Source organism: Chrysochloris asiatica, unplaced genomic scaffold (genome assembly GCF_000296735.1).
Source record: "Chrysochloris asiatica unplaced genomic scaffold, ChrAsi1.0 scaffold00007, whole genome shotgun sequence".
In the NCBI taxonomy this organism is placed as follows: domain Eukaryota; kingdom Metazoa; phylum Chordata; class Mammalia; order Afrosoricida; family Chrysochloridae; genus Chrysochloris; species Chrysochloris asiatica.
Window position 1 is genome coordinate 13,267,552 of NW_006408525.1, and position 17,967 is coordinate 13,285,518.

General features: G+C 40.7%; 1 protein-coding gene across 1 annotated transcript in view; it reads right to left on the minus strand.

Annotated features, from left to right (window-relative positions):
• ANKFN1 (ankyrin-repeat and fibronectin type III domain containing 1) overlaps positions 1-17,967 on the minus strand; it is a 222,935-nt gene that overhangs the window by 160,126 nt on the left and 44,842 nt on the right. The window contains exons 5-6 of the mRNA XM_006833645.1: positions 7,784-7,978; positions 5,978-6,091 (exon numbers count right to left, since the gene is read on the minus strand). Of these exons, the coding sequence (XP_006833708.1) occupies positions 5,978-6,091; positions 7,784-7,978 (309 nt within the window). The remainder of the gene's footprint in view (positions 1-5,977; positions 6,092-7,783; positions 7,979-17,967) is intronic.

Sequence of the window (17,967 nt, forward strand, 5' to 3'; positions counted from 1 at the left end):
GACTCACTAACAACCTGCGATATGCAGAAGATACAACCTTGCTTGCTGAAAGTGAAGGGGACTTAAAATACTGATGAAGATCAAAGACCACAGCCTTCAGTATGAGTTGCACCTCAATGTAAAGAAAAAAAATCCTCAACACTGGACCAATAAATAACATCATGATAAATGGAGAAAAGATTGAATTTGCCAAAGGCTTAATTTTGCTTGGATCCACTGTCAACATTCACGGAGGCATTAGTCAAGAAATCAAACAATGTATATTGCATTTTGCAAATCTGTTGCACAAGAGCTTTTAAAGTGTTCAAGAGCAAAAAGGTCAGTTTGAGGATTAAGGTGCACCTGACCCAATACGTTGTGTCCTATTTTCAATAGCCTCATATGCATGTGAAAGATGGGCATGATGCCACTGAGTTATGATGTTGGAGAAGAATATTAAAAATAACATGGACTGTCAGAAGAACAAACCAACCTGTGTTGGAAGAAGTACAGCAGATGATCTTTAGAAGTCAGGATGGCAAGATTTCTGTCTCATACTTAAGACATGGAGAAGGACATCATGGTTGATAGAGTGGAGAGTCAGCAAAAAAGAAGACGACCCCCCACCCCCCAGGAGATGGATTAGCATAGTAGTTATAGAAATTGTTGTTGGTTGGTAAGTGTCCTTGAGTCAGTTCTGACTCATAGTGACCCTGTGTAGGGTTACCAAAGAGCAGCTGGTGGGTTTGACCCACCGACCTTGCAATCCAGTGCTTTATCCTGCTTGTTGTTGTTGTTAAGTGCCGTCAAGTCGGTTCCGACCCATAGCGACCCGGTACAGGGTTTCCGAGGGTGTAAATCCTTACGGGAGTAGAAAGCCTCATCTTTCTCCCGCGGAGCGGCTGGTAGTTTCGAACCGCTAACCTTAAGGTTCACAGCCCGATTCGTAACCACTACGCTACTCCGATAAAAGCACTAGCCTCAAGCCTAACAAAGACTGTGAGTATGGCGCAGGATCCGGCAACGTTTTGTTATGTTTGCCAAAGGTTGTTATGAATGCAAATTGACTCAAGGCACCTACCAGCAACAACAGCGAACTGAACTTTAATGACGAGGAAGCAAAAAAGCCATTCTTTATTACATGTCGTACTGGACGAAGGATTTAGGGTGATTCCTGAAGTGGTAAGAGAGGGGACTGGTAAGATCCTGAAACTCAGCAACTAGTGGGGAAGCAGCTGCATGAAACTAAGGAAGACAGAGCCCATTGTGAGAAAGGAAAGTTAAACAGGGTTGCTTTTTACTTTTCCTACTCTCTTCTCTCATGCAAAGAAACATATGCCCCCACTGAGTTTCATGTCCTCTGGAAAACCCAACCTCCACCCCTCCTAGCTGCAAGCATCTAAAGACTTTGCCACAGTCAGACCTTCCCCCAGAGAGGTTAAATAAAGTCCTAGAAATCTCTGTGCTTCATGGAATTATATCGCTTCAATCTAGCAATGAGGAGTCAGTCTCATGCTCACAATCAGATTAATTGTTCAATTAATTTAACATGGAATATAACTATGTAATGTAATGCACTTTTCTTGGTAGACTATCAAATGTAGGATACAAGGAGCCAAAAGAATAGAAATTAGTAAGCAATGCACACCCATTCCCATAAAGTCAGTGTTTTCTCAAGTCTTGTGAAAAAATGACCCAAAGTCAACAAGTTAGGATCAAGTTCACATTATCTTTATAAATTATTGACCCTGAGGACTTTAGTGTGCAAAATGGTGGACTCTGCCTCCTGGAAGATCAAGTGCCTGGGGCATCTCCCTAGAATTCTTTAGATTCCTCTTCTGAGAAACTGAAGATGGAGGTTGTCTCTGCAGAGGTAGATACTCTCTAGTCACTGCAAGGCCCTGGCAGTCTCGTCAAGGAGAAAAACTTACTATTATTTTTTTTTAATGCCATCAAGTGAACAGCTTTTAAACAATGTGCTATTTTGAATCTGAGTAGGGAAGAATTAGGATGATGGTTCTCAATCCGTCTTGGAACAAAATGGGAAGAAGTGGAGAAGGACACGATCCTGTACCACGGTGCTCCCACGGTTACTGTGCCCAGACATTCAGTGACTACTTTAGCAACTTTCAATTAGTAAAGCCGAGTGTGGTCACCGAAAGCCCTGCTTTCTTGAAAGAAAAAGCTAGAAAGCATTTCATCCTGTGGCTGGAGAGCAGATGCTGACCTGCACCTGCTGGAAGATGCCTGCCTATCCATCCTGCAACCCTGCAAACAGCAGCAAAAGTATGGTTGAAAATGATTTCTGCTCCAGGCCTAGAGCAAAATCCCAAGTCTTTTGTAAATGAGAGGCTCAGGCAGGGTACCCATGGCAGTGAGTAGAAAATGTGGAACAAGTTCCTGGCACTTGTCCAAAGCATGAAAGCATCTGAAGTAGCACTCATTTTGTGCTATAAACCATGAAAGATGTTAAAATAGGACCAAAAGATGCAAAGACTCATTGAAGACTAGAGCTCTTAGCCCATTTTACTGTCTTCAGGGGAGATGCGAGCAGAACTTTCCACTGTGTCTCACTGAAAATGTGTTCCTGGGTTTCAAGCTGAAATGGATGGCCTGAATTCCCAAGTCGTGATGATGATTGCCCTGGTACCTGGCCCTTGGGTCTGAAGAAGGCTTATAAAGAGATACTCTTAGAAATATTTTTGGTTTATCAGCAAACTCTTAAAAAACATGTTGATGAGTTGAGCATATACAAATGAGAAACAGAAGGATTTGGATTTTCTTTTAAACATCTACTGGCTTGAGCATGACAGAGGAAAATATCTAGTTGTCAAAATAGGCTTGAGGTTTTGCTGAACCCAGAAATTCTGGAGAGGAGTGTGAGCTGTTTTTGCCAAACCTCAAATACTACAGGGTTAAGCCATCCCTCGTAGCAATGAATTGCCATTTCATTCTGTAAATTTCTCAATCATATCTTCTTTGTAAGCAAAAAAAGAAGAAGAAGAAGAAGAAGAATTCGCCTTGTCTCAGGGTAATTTTGCTAATATTGCCATGATTAAATAATCACTTCAACCCCTGAATTCAAAACTGCCCTGCTGTCTCTATGGGCCCAGTAGACTGCCAGCTGTTTTAAATAACGTTTGAGATCGGTCAGGTTAAGGACTCAATTTATAACCTTATAAATTAGCACAAGGAAACCTACTCCGTAATGTAACAGACAATTCTATTTATAATGCTTAATTAATCTCCTCCAGTCACTAACAAAACCCATTTGTGCCCTTTCGTCTCAACCTCCGCCAGATGCAAGTCTCCTGAGATGAGAAGTGTTAATATGAGAATGCTGATAGAATTTGTTGGCATTATGGTCAAGCATGACATAGCTGACAGTCTGGATAAATTAGCTCCTGATAGCTCACTAATCAAATGTGAGAAGGAAATGCTAAGTGGGATAGCAGTGATGAAACCCTTCACCAAAACCTAGAACTGGATAGAGAAAGAAAGAGGGAAGTGTCTGAGCCTGACATGGCCTGCAAACACTTGCTCTGAATTTCAGGAAATCTCAACAAATGACAAACCAAGAGAAAGGATCAGAATTGTCTCAAAGTGAGGCTGGATGAGGCCGTCTTGGTGGTTACGTTTCTTGGGGATGCTAGAGCCTTAAGGTCCCAAACCCAAGGTGATAACCAGATCATTACTGTCTTCCATAAACTTGTTTCAGATTAATCTGGATAGCTAGTACCAGGTAAGGACACAATATTGTTTATTTGCAGAAATGGAGGTTCTTCTGGGAACAGACATTGGGGAAGAGGAAGGAAGGCACATGCACCATTTGGAGATTTTTCTGGCAAAAGGAATGGTGTTGATCTGAACTCAGAAATTCTGCTTTGTGGACTGACATCCTGAAATACACATAGTGAGCATTATCAGATTTCAGAACTCTTTGGAGTGTATTTCTATGTGTTCTTATTGTTGTTGTGAAGTGCCATCAAGTCGATTCCGACCCATAGTGACCCTGTGTAGGGTTTTCAAGGAGCAGCTGGTGAGCTTGAACCACTGACCGTACAGTTCAGCAGTTCAAAACTACCAACGGTTCCACTGGAGAAAGATGAGGCGTTCTGCTCCCATTAAGATTTACAGCCTCAGAAACCCTGTGCAGGGTCACTATGAGTCGGAACCGACTCCACGGTACTTAACAACAACAACAACTACATGATTCAGTATGGCATTGTGGGTTAATATGTTAGACTGCAAAGACGGTTTGAGCCACAAGGTCAGCAGTTCAAGCTCACCCGCCAGCTGCTACTTGAAAACCCTAGATAGGGTCGCTATAGGTCAGAACCAATGCAATGGTGCTTAACAACAACAACATGATTCAGTTTTCTCATCTGCAAAGTGGGATTCCCTTACAAGGATGTAAGGGTCAAACGGAGCTAACACAGTGCCTGGTGCATTGTAGGACTATGTTTGCACTGGCTGTTACTGTCCTAAGGAGTACACAGTGGCTCAGCTACTAACTGAAAGGTTGGTGGTTTGAACCCACCAGGTGCTATTCAGAAGAAATATGTAGCAACATGCTCCTGTAAAGATTTATAGCCTGAGAAATTCTATGGAACACTTTCACCCCATCCCATAAGGTTGCTATGAGTTGGCAACTTAATGGCAATGGATTTGGGTGGTTACCATGCCTATACTTGTATATTAGCTTTCTTCTCTAGGGTACCTCTCTCCTTTCCTGGTGCTGCTAGCCTTGCTAGGTAAGACAGCCAAAACCTCTATCCAGAACAAGTTCCTACCTTTGAATTGCTATCTCTTCCAGTAGATCATACAAAGCATTGCCACATTAATCTTTCAAAAGCCTACCTCTGAGGACCCTAGGACCATCAAGGGAGAAGAGCACAAGTAGAATGCGGGACCCTATCCAGAGAAGCAGCAACACCAGAGATGGAGGCAGAGATGAGGACATGGAGAGAGGGAGTAGCTGAGGACTTTAGATTCATGGAAAGAGAGAGACTGAGAGCTGGCGGCCATGAGGCCGACTTGCAGAATGTGCCCTTTGGTTGTTAAAATGATTATATATTCCTGAGTGTTTTCGTGTACAACCCTCCCCCCTCACAAAAAAACAGAGGGAATAAAAGCAAATGCTTTTGAATGATGATGAACGGAGAAGACTGTAATCATTGCAATAATACGATGAGTGTAAAACTGATGTTCTCCCATGTCCACCATCACTCAATTCACAATAAAAACTTACTTTTTTAAAAATCGTCTACCTCTGATCTTGTCCCTGTTTTATTCAGTGACTCATTAACCTTGATATCAAGCTCCATCCCATAGCCACTTCTGACCCTATTTCACCCAAATCTTATGTCTCACTTCACCTTTTCATGAGCCCTACCTGTGGAGTCACACTATCTTCTAGTCCCTTGTTCTAATAGTCTCTTGCTTTTGTACCTGTGCTCATCATTTTCTTCATTTGGAATTTTCTGTTTCCCACTGCCTTCAAGACCAAACCTTAGCCATCCTTCCAAGCAAGAGCCCAAATGCCACCTGCACCATAGAGGCCTTTCCCAATTCCTCCATCAAAACTAATGTCCTTCTTTGATCTCCATTGTTTGTCTCTTGTGGCTTTTAATTTTCATCCCTACATACGTGGAGTGATAGCTGTTGCTTTTCATACCTTCTGCTTACTAGGTCCCATGTACAAGTTTCCTTGATCAAGTCTGCCCTTCATCATCCTCTGCAGAATCCCATCCCTAACCACATGCAATACAAGCGGAGTCACGTGGTCCATCCTTTCTGTGATATATTTTCACTCACCTTATTGCTCCTTTATCTGAGTACCTATGGAAATCCTTCTAAACCTCAAAGTAAATGGGCTGAAAAAGCCCAATCAGCAGAAAACACACACACACACACACACAATGCATAACTGATTCCCAAACAACGGGTTCTTTTTAAAGAAGAAACAGTGTGGGGGAATGTCCCTAGAATCCAGTACCTTTATATCTGGTTACTACAGCTGCATTGACACTAAGCGGCTCCTGAAAGGTGACAGTGAGTGACGTGCTGCTGGTTACCATGAGGCAGACATTGGCAGGCACCTCGGGGGCCCCTGGACAGAAGGAAACACACACAGATCATAACATAGCAAATCCTTTTCAAACAATGTTCCTCCCTCTTCCAAGGATACCCTGAAACACACACTACGGAAGCAGCATGTCTAATGGCTTTCATTTTTGAACATTTTCGTTTGAAGTCTCAGTGGTTTTTGTTTGTTACCATCATGGTTTAATTTGGATATTAGAACATCTAATGAAGGAGCAAATAATATCAGTTAAGCCTTCCCAAAGTATTGTGGAAACACAATGGGAGTTTGGGCTGGATTGGAAGAATGGAGACTTCCATAGTTCATAAATACTTCTGTGTAAATCATCTCACATAAACCTTTTCACAGCTCTGCAGGGGCACAAAGGACAAGAAACAGCATCCCCATTTCTTAGATGTGGCAACTGTAGCTCAAAGAAGCCAAGTGACTCAGTCAAGACCTAGAACTAGGAGGAAAGCTTGTGGTTCTGAATACCTAATTCTGGGCTCTTGCTAGTATGGGGTACTAAAGCACCTTGCTCTCTCATGCTCTTCCTATCAAACTGGTTAGTGGTTTCTGAGACAGAATTCCTGGTTCAATACCATGCTCCTAACCTCAGGTTTTAAAGGATCCCGATGGCTTCAGGTATTCCTTGCCACCTAAAAGATGTCTTACAATTTAGAAAATTACAGAAAGAAAATGACATTTAGTCTAAAAAGGTTCATGTGTAGTCTTAATCTGTCCTACATGAGGAACAATGGCAAATATCTCTGTGAAAATAACTGCTGAATGCTATGAAAAAATCATGTAAATTCATGCATCAGCTTGGCTAAAGAGAGAGTTAATGTTGAAAGCAGCCTTCATGAATGTTGCTGAAGTCATTTGCTTCAGGAGAAAGGGTTGTGACTAATTTGGTACTTAGTGTACAGTCCTACTTAACAAAACAAACTTTTCACTGCCTTTCAGTCTTTGTCGATGTCACAAGTAAGGTTACTTCATCAGAGGATAATAATTTCTAAACTAATGAACTAGGCTTTCCCTGGAATTTAAAATGTCAAGTGTAATGTTTTTGTTGTTGAAATAAGATCTTTTAAAATGAGTTTAATATTTCACAAGTGTTTGAATTTTATATTTTCTAATACTAAGCAGTATTTTCCAGAATGCAAGCTTTTCTTAAACTAACAGAAGGGATTGGGAAGGAGAATGGAAGTGTAGGCAAAGCATGATTCATGATTTGATTGTCCTTCTCTGTTGCCTGTATTAAATCAAGTTTAGTTTATAGCTTTATATGTAAAAAAAAAAAAAAAAAATGCAGTAGAGAGTTAAAAACAAAGAGCTCAGACTTGAGTTTGAAGCAGAAGTGGGACAAATGGGCAAATAAATAGTTTTCCATCTCCACAGGTCAAAATATAGCCACTTAGGGCATCAGACCATCTAGGCCATGAGGCATGAAGGCAGAGTGGGTAGAAAGTGCTATATGAGTGTGACATGGTGGAGGGAGGCCAGAAGCATCACAGCCTCAGGGCTGTGGTCAGAGAACCTATCAGGAGCCAGAAAATCAAGCAAGACAAAAGATCCATTTACAGATGCCCAGAGCCCTTGCTCTAAATAAGCTGACAAAGGCTATCCATGAACTTGTAGAGCTGCAGGAAGAAAAACAGTGAAAAGAAGGGCTGGCTGTGTGAAACCAAGGTTCCGTCCAGTGAAATGTATACTCACTGGCATGCTCAAAGCCCGTTTTCATGCGTCTGTAGAGCCGGTACCGCCACTCCCAAGCTTTCAGTTGTTTCTCTTTCTCTGTATTGTCCAGACTGAAGCCTTCATTCTCCACCTGGGCAGACAGTTCACTCACCCTCTCCTGGGCTTCCTGGACCAGAGTGTTGAGGTGCAGTGCTCGGCTTTCCAGGCTGACAACTAAATAAAGGAAAAGAAATGGGGTGACTCTCTCTCTCTCTTATGGGGAACTGCTGCTTCCTTGGCTGGATAGCAAAGCGTCCAGTATGGGTTTTAAAAAAATGTGCGTGGGGAGTGGAAAGGGGGACAAAATGGGATTTGTGTTTGCGGTTAACTGACTTTATAATGATAAAGTCTAATTGCTGCTGTTTGGTGATGTCAGGTTGGTTCATAGCAACCTTGTATAGGGTTTCCCAACAGTGGCTGGTGGGCTTAAACCACCGACCTTGCCAGTAGCACTTCAGTGCTTGTCCTACAGCACCACACCAGGACTCCAAAGTCTAATTAGTGATATTTATAACTAGATTAAGTGGTTGTTGTTAAGTTGTTAAGTGCTGTCAAGTCATTCCAACTCACAGCCACTCTGTATAGGATTTCCAAGGAACGGCTGGTGAGCTTGAACCACCAACCTTGTGGTTCAAACCAACCTTGCAGTTCAGCATATTAGCTACACCCATTGCTCTGTGGCCCTCTTGCCCTCCCCATCCCCATGTAGCTCCTTAACACTGTTCATTAGAATTCCGCCATCAAGTACCCAGGAGGACCACTTCTAACGCAGACTGCACACACTTGTTTCTAGGACTTTTAGAGGGACAAACACGTGGGAGCAAAAGCTCTGTCGGGAGGAAGGCCATGGCACAAGTTGCAATCTGCCCAAATGGCTCAGTCATGCTGTTTGTTTTTGTGGGACTAGATTCACATTTGCTGTTCTAATCACATTCTTCCCAGCTCATAGACAGTTTTGTATGTGTGTCTTAGAGACAGATTGTTGTTAAGAGTAACCAGTTTATTTGCTGCTAACAAAGTACTCCGCTCCCCCCAATAGCCATCTGAGTTAGTGAGTTCTGCCAATGTAGTGACCTGGGTGGGATCTGACTTTGTCCAGTTCTCTGTGACCTGTAGGGATGGTCCTCGGAGATGCCTAACTCCAAGAGGGCTACACTAACTCCTCTTGCTGTGACATCTAGTTATTTAGTTTTTTTTCATTTTATACATGATAATCTTAATTCCATTTACATCATGTTGTTTACTCAACTTACCCTATGTGAGTGAATTGTTAAGTGCCGTCGAGTCGGTACCAACTCATAGTGACCTTGTATAGAGGTTCTGAGGAGCAACTAGTGAGTTTGAACCACTGATCTTTGTAGTTCAAACCAACCTTATGCTCGAGTGCTTATCCTACAGGGTCACAGCAGGACTCCCATGTGAGTGAATACAAGTCAAAAAGTCTAAACCTATTGCTGTGGATTCTGACTCACAGTTCTAGGACATAGTGAAACTACCCTATAAGGTTTCCAATGCTGATAATTATTCCAGAGGCTGACCGATATGTCTTTCTTCCAAGGAGTGGCTGGCAGGTTCAAACCGATGACCTTTCGGTTACCAGGCAAGAATTTAACCACTGTACCACCAGGACTTGTGAATATTGTTTAAAGATAGACTAGTCTGTTAGGCTGGTAGGTTGCTTCTTGCAGTGTACTCATAGTCCTTACCCATGTGAGGGTCTGCCCAGGTGGCCACCTGACCACTATTGTGGAGACAATCAACGTTAGCAATAAGAGAAGACACCATCATTATGAGCAAGTGGCAATGGAAAACACAAAGAATGAGACAAAAGCTGAATCCAATTCTGTAAATCTGCTGCCAAAATGCGTTTGATACGCTCTGCGAACAAAACAGTATTTCCCCTGGTGGGTGAGGATCCAACCATTTCATTTGTCTAATTAAGGAGGAAAATATTATAACGATAACTCAAGCAGAGATTTGCTAGGTGTGTTTTGAAGTGGAAATTAGGTGGCTATATCTTCATATTCTCTGTGTTCACAGGCATGTTTGCGTTAATTACAGGAAATGAGTACTAATTTATTATTGCCCCCACTCGCTCACCATCAGTCTGAATTTATTTACAGATGAGGTCAATGAAAACTCAGTGGAGCCTCTTTTCTTTCTCTTTCTTTCTTTTGCATGTTGCTGTTTTGAACACTCAGGGCTGTGTTTTGCTGCAGATTTGTCATGGTTAATGAAGGCTGCTGTAGCCGTCAATCATGCACTGTAAATACTGTCACACTTTTCTCTTTTAAAGCCTCAGTCATGAGCCATGACAGAAAAATAAACAAATAAATATAAAGCGAAAAAAACCCGCTTTCACTGAGCAGCTACACTGTGCAGAATCCCCCCGGGGAAGGCTAACAGAGTCCAGAATAAATGCTACTCTAAGTGTCGTGGACCTGGGGATGCAATGATGATGCATAAACATGGAGTTTCTGCTGAAACACACACACACAAACAGGCACACACTCCTGTGGAAAAATTGGCAATATTAGTAGCCTCAAGGTGTAATTTCCTGGAGCAGTGAGATTGACAAGTCAGTACTTAATGCTGTTAATTTAACTAACTTCAGATTAATGGTAGAGTCTGCTGTGACTGAAGCCCTCAAACACAGTCTCATTATAGCCTTGCTGGGAAGGTCCTAAATATAGGCATTGACAGTTTAAAACAAATTCGTATACATTTGTGTATTTTTAGACATAGGTTAGGCGTCAGAGTTTGTGTCACAGTTTTCAGGTTGATTAATTGACCCAGTAACTGCACCCTCTACCCACTGCCCCCTCCTTCTTCCACTCCAAATTATAGAGAAAATAGGGGAATTGTCCTCTCTCAGTCATTCCGAGCTTTTTATTGTGAACCTAATGTTTGAATTGCATGCATGCGTCAACACTTGGGTGATAGACACATGATGTATAAAAATAAATTTTTGTAATACTCTGAAATCCCCCCTATTAATTTTTATATCCACAACAGTTATTACTGGTGTGAATTCCAGGTGGCATTTCAGATGAACAGCTTCTCCTGAGCTATGCTTGGCTCCCCCTGACATTTTTTCGACTTTCTCTAGCACAACACATTTTCTTTCTGCACCCATCTCTCCCTTTTATCTTAAGCTTTAGACTTGATGCTGTTTGAGTTGTAGTGGGAAAGGGATTCTACGTCTTCAACTAAAGCTGCTTGTCTCTTCATAGACTAACAGGGAAGAATCAGAATTTCATAGCCAGGAAGGGTCTTCCCAGATTGTCTAGAATTCTGTGTTTCTTAAATTGCTGGTGGAGGTATAGCAGGCATCCCTGAAGCCATAATTTGACTATGTATGCTTTTGTATCCTTGTAGAATTGAATTTTGTGAGAACTCATTCTTTAGAAATTAAAGCAAATATTTCTATCAAGGAGAAAAGTGGAAATTTTCTCCACATCCTTAATTCCTTCAGAGTAGGTCCCAGGTATCTCTTGGTATAGTACTCATTTGCTTCTATTGCTAGAGGTAGTTTCAAGTACAAGCTGAGAAGTATTAACTAAGCTAGTGGTTTCCAACCACTTTACTAAGCATGCTGGTGTGATGTGGAATCCGTTTGGACTCATAAAAACCCTCTATAGGGTTCTAAGGCTGTAAATCATTAAGGAAGCAGAAAGGCTCATCTTTTTCCCACAGCGCGGCTGGTAGATTCAAACTGTTGATCTTTCAGTCAGTTAGCAGCCCAACTCATAACCCACTATGCTACCAGAGCTCCTTTTATCATTGCTGTTTTATCTATCTATCTATCTATCTATCTATCTATCTATCTATCTATCTATCTAAATGCTTAATAAAACATTTTCTTTTTAAAGATTATTTGTTTGATTTATCAAGTCAACTGACTTATAATAGTTTTTCTCTGTAATGCTAGTGATCTATATAGCTACCAATAGGAACATCTTTTCAGTATGAGATAGTCAACATACCAAACTAGGTTGATGTATTTTAAGCAAATGCAAATAAATACAATAGTTAAATTAGACCTTGTAGTTATATCTTAAGTAATGGTTTTCTGAAACCTTGGAAATGGCATCCTCTAGGCATCCTCGTTCTGTCTTTGTAGTCCTAGGATGAGAACAGTTTCCGTCCCCTGCTTTTGAAGATGAAGAAATCAAGACCTTTGGGTAAGTGGGGAGATTTATCCAAGACTTTATTAAAAACTCTAAAAGCCCAGTGAGCTTCCTCGAAATTCAATGAAATGCATATCAACCTCTTATCTTCTATATTGCCCTTTTCAAATTGCTGTGTATTTGGCTAGCAGTTCTAATTGGTACACTCATTCTGGTCTGTTGGTGTGAAGCACTAATGAGAGGTTTATGAGTTTCGTGGCTTAGAAATATAGGAACTGGAATAATAGCTCACCGGGATTTTCTTAACACTTTGAACTACCTGGTTTATTGGTGAAAGGTTATGTCTATTTCATGACTGATTTTCCTACCCACCCTCTTCTCTTTTTCTTGGGTCCATTCCCATCCCACTTCCATCCACTGGATATTTTCCTGTTGAGACCAGCACTCCTGATCTGTTTGCAAGCCTTGGCCTCTTCTCTCTTATTGCCATCAGTCCCTTATCAAGCACAATCGAGGGTCTGCAACTGCGTGGTGAGCAGACCGGAAGGGGCAAGACAACTCAGCAGCTCCTGAAATAAGCTCCATGCTATTGTGGTGTTTAATTATCAACAACATTTCTACCACCCAGCGCTTCTGAGTGGGCATTTGTTATAAGACCTGCCAGCTAATTAACTACGAGGTTGGGGTGGGGGGTAGGGGTGCTCAAAGAATACAATTACAGTTACTGTTCAGACCCTGAGATAAATATCAAGGACTGAGTCGATTTTCTTCACAATCAGCATATAAACTGCAAATAGCCAACTAGTTACTATTCCTTAATTTCTCTAATTGGCGAATTTGGACCTGGTTGAGAATTGCTGAAAGCTTGAAAATATACTGAAGGTAAAATGCAAACTCATTTTAATTTTTAATTGAGACACCTTGGAAACAATTCGTTTGTTTGGTTTGCTTGAAAAAAAAAAAAAAAAGGAGTACATTTGAGTACATTTGACCACTGCAAATAATATGCCATTTTTAAATTTAGCAATAACTATTGTATTGTTATTAGCATTTCCCTCTTTTTATTGATGAGAAAGATCAGGCACCAAAACAATCAGGATCCTTACAACTAACATTACGTGCCTCTCCCTTTAGCACCTTTGGCCCTGTATGATTTCTTCTATGTGAGGAACTAACGGCTTATCAAGACAAGCAGTCCATTTTCACACAACAAGAGAAAAAAAAAAAAGTTTCCTTATCCTGAACTGATTATTTCCAAGGTGGAGATGGTGTGGTGAAGGGATTTTGGGATACCAGAGATCAAACATAGCCCCTTATGGATGTTTGACCCTAATTAGTTATAGGAGTCCTGGTGCGGCATTTAGGATAACTACACTTGACTGCTAACCACAAGGTCAGCAGTTCAAACCCACTAGCTGCTCCTGGGAAACCCTATACAGGGGTCACTATAAGTCAGAACTGATTCCACTTAACAATAACAACAACAATCAGTTATAAACACTGCCATCTTGAACCCAAGTACCTTATCTGTAGGATGGGTATAACAATAGCGCCTGTGTTGTAAGTTATGATTGTTGCTGTTGTTAGGTGCCGTCAAGTCAGTTCCGACCCATAGCGACCCTGCATAGGGTTTCTGAGGACAGGCTGGTGAGCTTGAACTGCCAACCTTAAAGTTCAAAACAACTTTGCAGTCCAGTGCATTAACCCACAGCACCACACCAGGACTCCATAAGTTATAATAAGTTAATGATAATCTTTACATATACATCTGTCACTTGATGGTGATTTGCACTATTGTTATTCTATACATTAGTCTTTATAATATTTTTAGAGTTGCATAAAAATAAATACTTGTTTTATAAAATAAAACAAGTTACTTCCATTTAAAAAAAAAAGTCCCTTATACCACATAAAAATTTCCCATTCCAGCTACTGTGTAGAAATTTAATGTATACTGATAAGTGGTGTCAATTTCAACCCTATCTGTTATTTCAAAGGCGAAAACAAGGTCACTACGGTATAAACCATGAATTGTAAGCTGATATCCTCTGGGCAACCAAGAATGGTAGTTCATAAAATTTATCTTTGTTGATCATAAGTTACCATCTTCTAAAAACTTCATAACCTACTTGTCTTATAGTAGAAACATCAAAAGAAATAATACAGAAGTCCTCCAAAAATTGTTTGTTTATAATAAAAGAAACAAAACAAAAAACACCCTTAGACTAAAGAATGCTAAACATGTGATTCAGTGTACCTATCTTGCAAAGGACTCAGGCTACACTTCAGTCTCAACCTATTATTTATTACCTTATTTTCAGGTTTTCCCAAAGATTTTTAAGAGTATAGTTCAAAAAAAATATTTTGGGGATTTGGAGATTAAGTGTTTCATTTTAATTAGGGTAGAACTTTCTTTTCCTAGAACTTAGTACACACTGACATGGTGTTCTGGAATGTTCTTTCCTGCAATGCTCCAACAAAACATGGACTCACAAAGACTGTATTACGTAAATTAGGTTGTAACTGGCAGTTCTTTAAGGAGCCAGAGATAATGACACACAAAGTGACTTTCTGACCAATCTCCAATGGGAAAATGACATCCTCTCTGAAATAAACACAAAAACCCTTGAGCAAATGATTTAGAAAATCCAAAACAGATTACCCAACCACGTCACAGGGGGCTTAACTATGAAACAAGATAACCATATCTTCTGCCAATATTTTCAAGTGCGGTCCCACAGAAATATAAAGTGAGCTATATAAGCTTACATTTCCTAGCCACATTAAAAAAAAAAAGATACAAAGAAATCGGTAAAATTAAATGTTATTAATATATTTTAGTTAACACAGTATATCTAAGATATTATCAGTCAACATGTAATAGGCCTAACAATTATTAATGAGTTATTTTATATCCTTTTTTTTTTTCTTCACACTAAGCCTCCAAAATTCAGCATATATTATATATTGACAGCACATCATAATTTAGACTAGTTATATTTCAAATGGAGTCCTGGTGTGGCACTGTGGGCTAATGTGTCAGACTGCAAAGTCATTTGAACTGTAATGTTGGTAGTTCAAGCTCACCAGTGGCTCCTTGGAAACCCTTTATGGGGTTGCTATGGGTCGGAATCGACTCGTCGGCACTTAACAACAACAATAACATTTCAAATGCTCAAGAGTTACACAGTCCTGTGTTGGGTAGTATAGTTTTAGAACATAAAACTCTAAAAATTGTAGAAAATGTTGGCATTGAGCAGTGTTTTGCAACATACACTATGCAACAGAAGGGTAAACTATTTCAATTTGTTGCCAGAAACACTTGGGTTGGTTTATTTTGTTTTTGAGAATTATATTAGCTTACCTTTTTTTGTTTGTTTGGATCATTTACAAAATATTTTTAAAGGATTATTCCATTTAATTCTCAAGAATCCTAGCTAGGTAGTGTGGTAACCTGCTTCTAAGAGGGTCCCAATATTACACAGAATTGACATCCTGGTGCAGACTGCTCCTACGCTGTCCCAGAGTTATGCTGAGCAATCGACAGAATTTAGCAGAAATGACAGTACGTCACTTCTAAGATCAGCTTATTAAAAAGACATTTCTATCTTGGTTGGTGTCTCTCTCAAATCATTTGCTCTGCAGACAACCAAGTGTCACGGTGATGCAATTTGAAGGAGAGGCCCACACAATAAGGAACTGCGAGGACTCTTGCCAATAGTCACCTGAATATGCTTGAAAGCAGATACTCCCTCTCAATCAGTAGTTAGGTGACAGCAAACTCTTGGGGATCCGGAGCCACAATGGCCCAGTTAAAGGTGCCCCCAGATTCTGGACCCTTCCGGGGAAACTGTGTGAGATAATGTCAGTTGTCTTCAACTGCTAAGTTCTGGGGGCAGTTTGTAACACAGCAATGTATAATAATAGTACAAGTAGGCACAATTATTATTTATATTTTACAAATGAAAAAATTGGGGCCTAGAGAGGTTGAGGAACTTACCCATAGCTATAGTAAGCAACAGAAGTGGGATTTGAAGTCAGAATTGGCTACAAAGGAACTTGATTTTTAGCTGTACTAAAAAACAAATAAAAAATAAATGAACAAAAGTACTGTTTATTTTCTGGTTTTGTCATGTGTGTGAAAACACATGATAGAAAGTCGATACTCACACACAGCATTGATATCAATGCTTATATTGGGGGAATCGAGGATTGAGTGTGTGTTGGGTGGACTCTCAAAGGTCATGGTAACTTATCCACAATGTATTTTCATTTTTGACAGGGAGAACATATTCTGTGTTGCGTGGATATTTAAAAGTAAAAAGCAAATAATGAAAAGCCAGCTATCAATGCTTGGGGAGCAGGTAACTGGAATTTAGGCTGTGGCCACCTTAACTTTAAACAATTATTTGGAACTCTAAAAAAGAAAAAAAGGCCAATTCATTTGATATTTAGTAAAATTATTTCCTTAAAAAGAAATAACACATTTACATCCTTCAAAGAAAGTAGTCATGGAACTGATTCATTACATCTTTATTGAGTGCCTATTTCTGGTGTAGGATAAGCACTTGTCTGCTTACTGCAGTGTTGGCAGTTCAAACCCACTAGCTCTCATTGGGAACCCTGTACAGGATCTCGCTGTGATCTGGAAGCAACTCTACAGCACTTCACAACAGCTATTAGCTGGGGATGCCACAGTGATTAAAAAGTCCTGCTCTCATCGAGTTTACATTCGAATGAAGGGGAGACAGAAAATAGAGAACTAAAAATAGAGAAAAATATCATACAGAGATCATTGCTATGCGAAAACAGTTAAGTGACAGTAGTTCCTGGACTTGGTGGCTGAGTGAAATCTATCTTGAAGATGTGACATTTAAGTTGAGATATGACTGTTAAAAGGAGTTGGCCATGTCATGATCAAGTTGAAAAGCCGTCAAGCATTCCAAGCTGAGGGAACAGCTAGTACAAAGGCCCCGTGGTAAGAGTAGCTGGGCATGTGCAGGGAATGGAATGGAGGCTGGTGTGGCTGAGCACCACGGGTGAGGGGAGGTATCACAGATCAGGTATGATATGCAAGCTGTTAAGACAGAGTGAGTATTTGTTGTTGCTAAGTACCATCAAGTAGGTTCCGACTCATAGAGACCCTGAATAGGGTTTCCAAAGAGTAGCTGGTGGCTTTGAACTGCTGAACCACCAGTCTCGTGGTTTGTAGTCTAATGCTTCTCCTAGAGTGCCACACCAGGAGTGCAGATTTAGACACCTATTTTAATGAAGCAGCTAACAATATTTGGGGACTCATTCTGAGGACTTGCCGAAGGCTTGTTCTTTAATATTTAATGGCTTCAAATCTTGGTTCTTTGAGGGTGGATTTGATTTCAGGAAACTGCTCTAAATCATTTGAGGCCAAGTCTGGTGAACCTGGAGGGTGATGACGCTGAGCAGCGCTGTTTTGGAACAAAAATCAGGTGTGACTCTAAGCAACGAGTCAGATTTTCTCATAAACTGGCTCTGAGGACAATTCCAAAAGTGTTTAGAGAAATGGCAGCTCTGTTGGAGCAAGTGTGGGGCCTCCCATGAGGACCATGTTAAAGGATAACACTCGTTTGGATTGTGGACTTTCTGGTGTGTTTGTTTACACAAAGCCAGCCTCATTAGTTTATAGTCACACCTCTCAGACGTGCCTTCAACCAGCCTCGCACCAACAAGCCTCCCTGAGAGCCTCCAACTACCACAGAAACTGGTGGGCATCCTGAGAGGTTTGCTGACATTCTAACACTGGTACCTGCACTGTACTCACTCACATGACCGCAACTCTGTAGTCCCATTTTATAAAGTAACCAAGTACAACTAATTCTGAGTGACGTGGCCTCAATTGCGAGACAGTGGAACTAATGCAGAGGGAGCAGAGAGAGTATGGAGAGAAGGAAGAATAGAGTTAGGGGAGTTGTTAGAAACCCTGAAAATCAGGAGCATTCCATGCTCCTCACTGGTCCACATTATTAGGCAGTGTAAACATGAAAACGACCAGGCTGC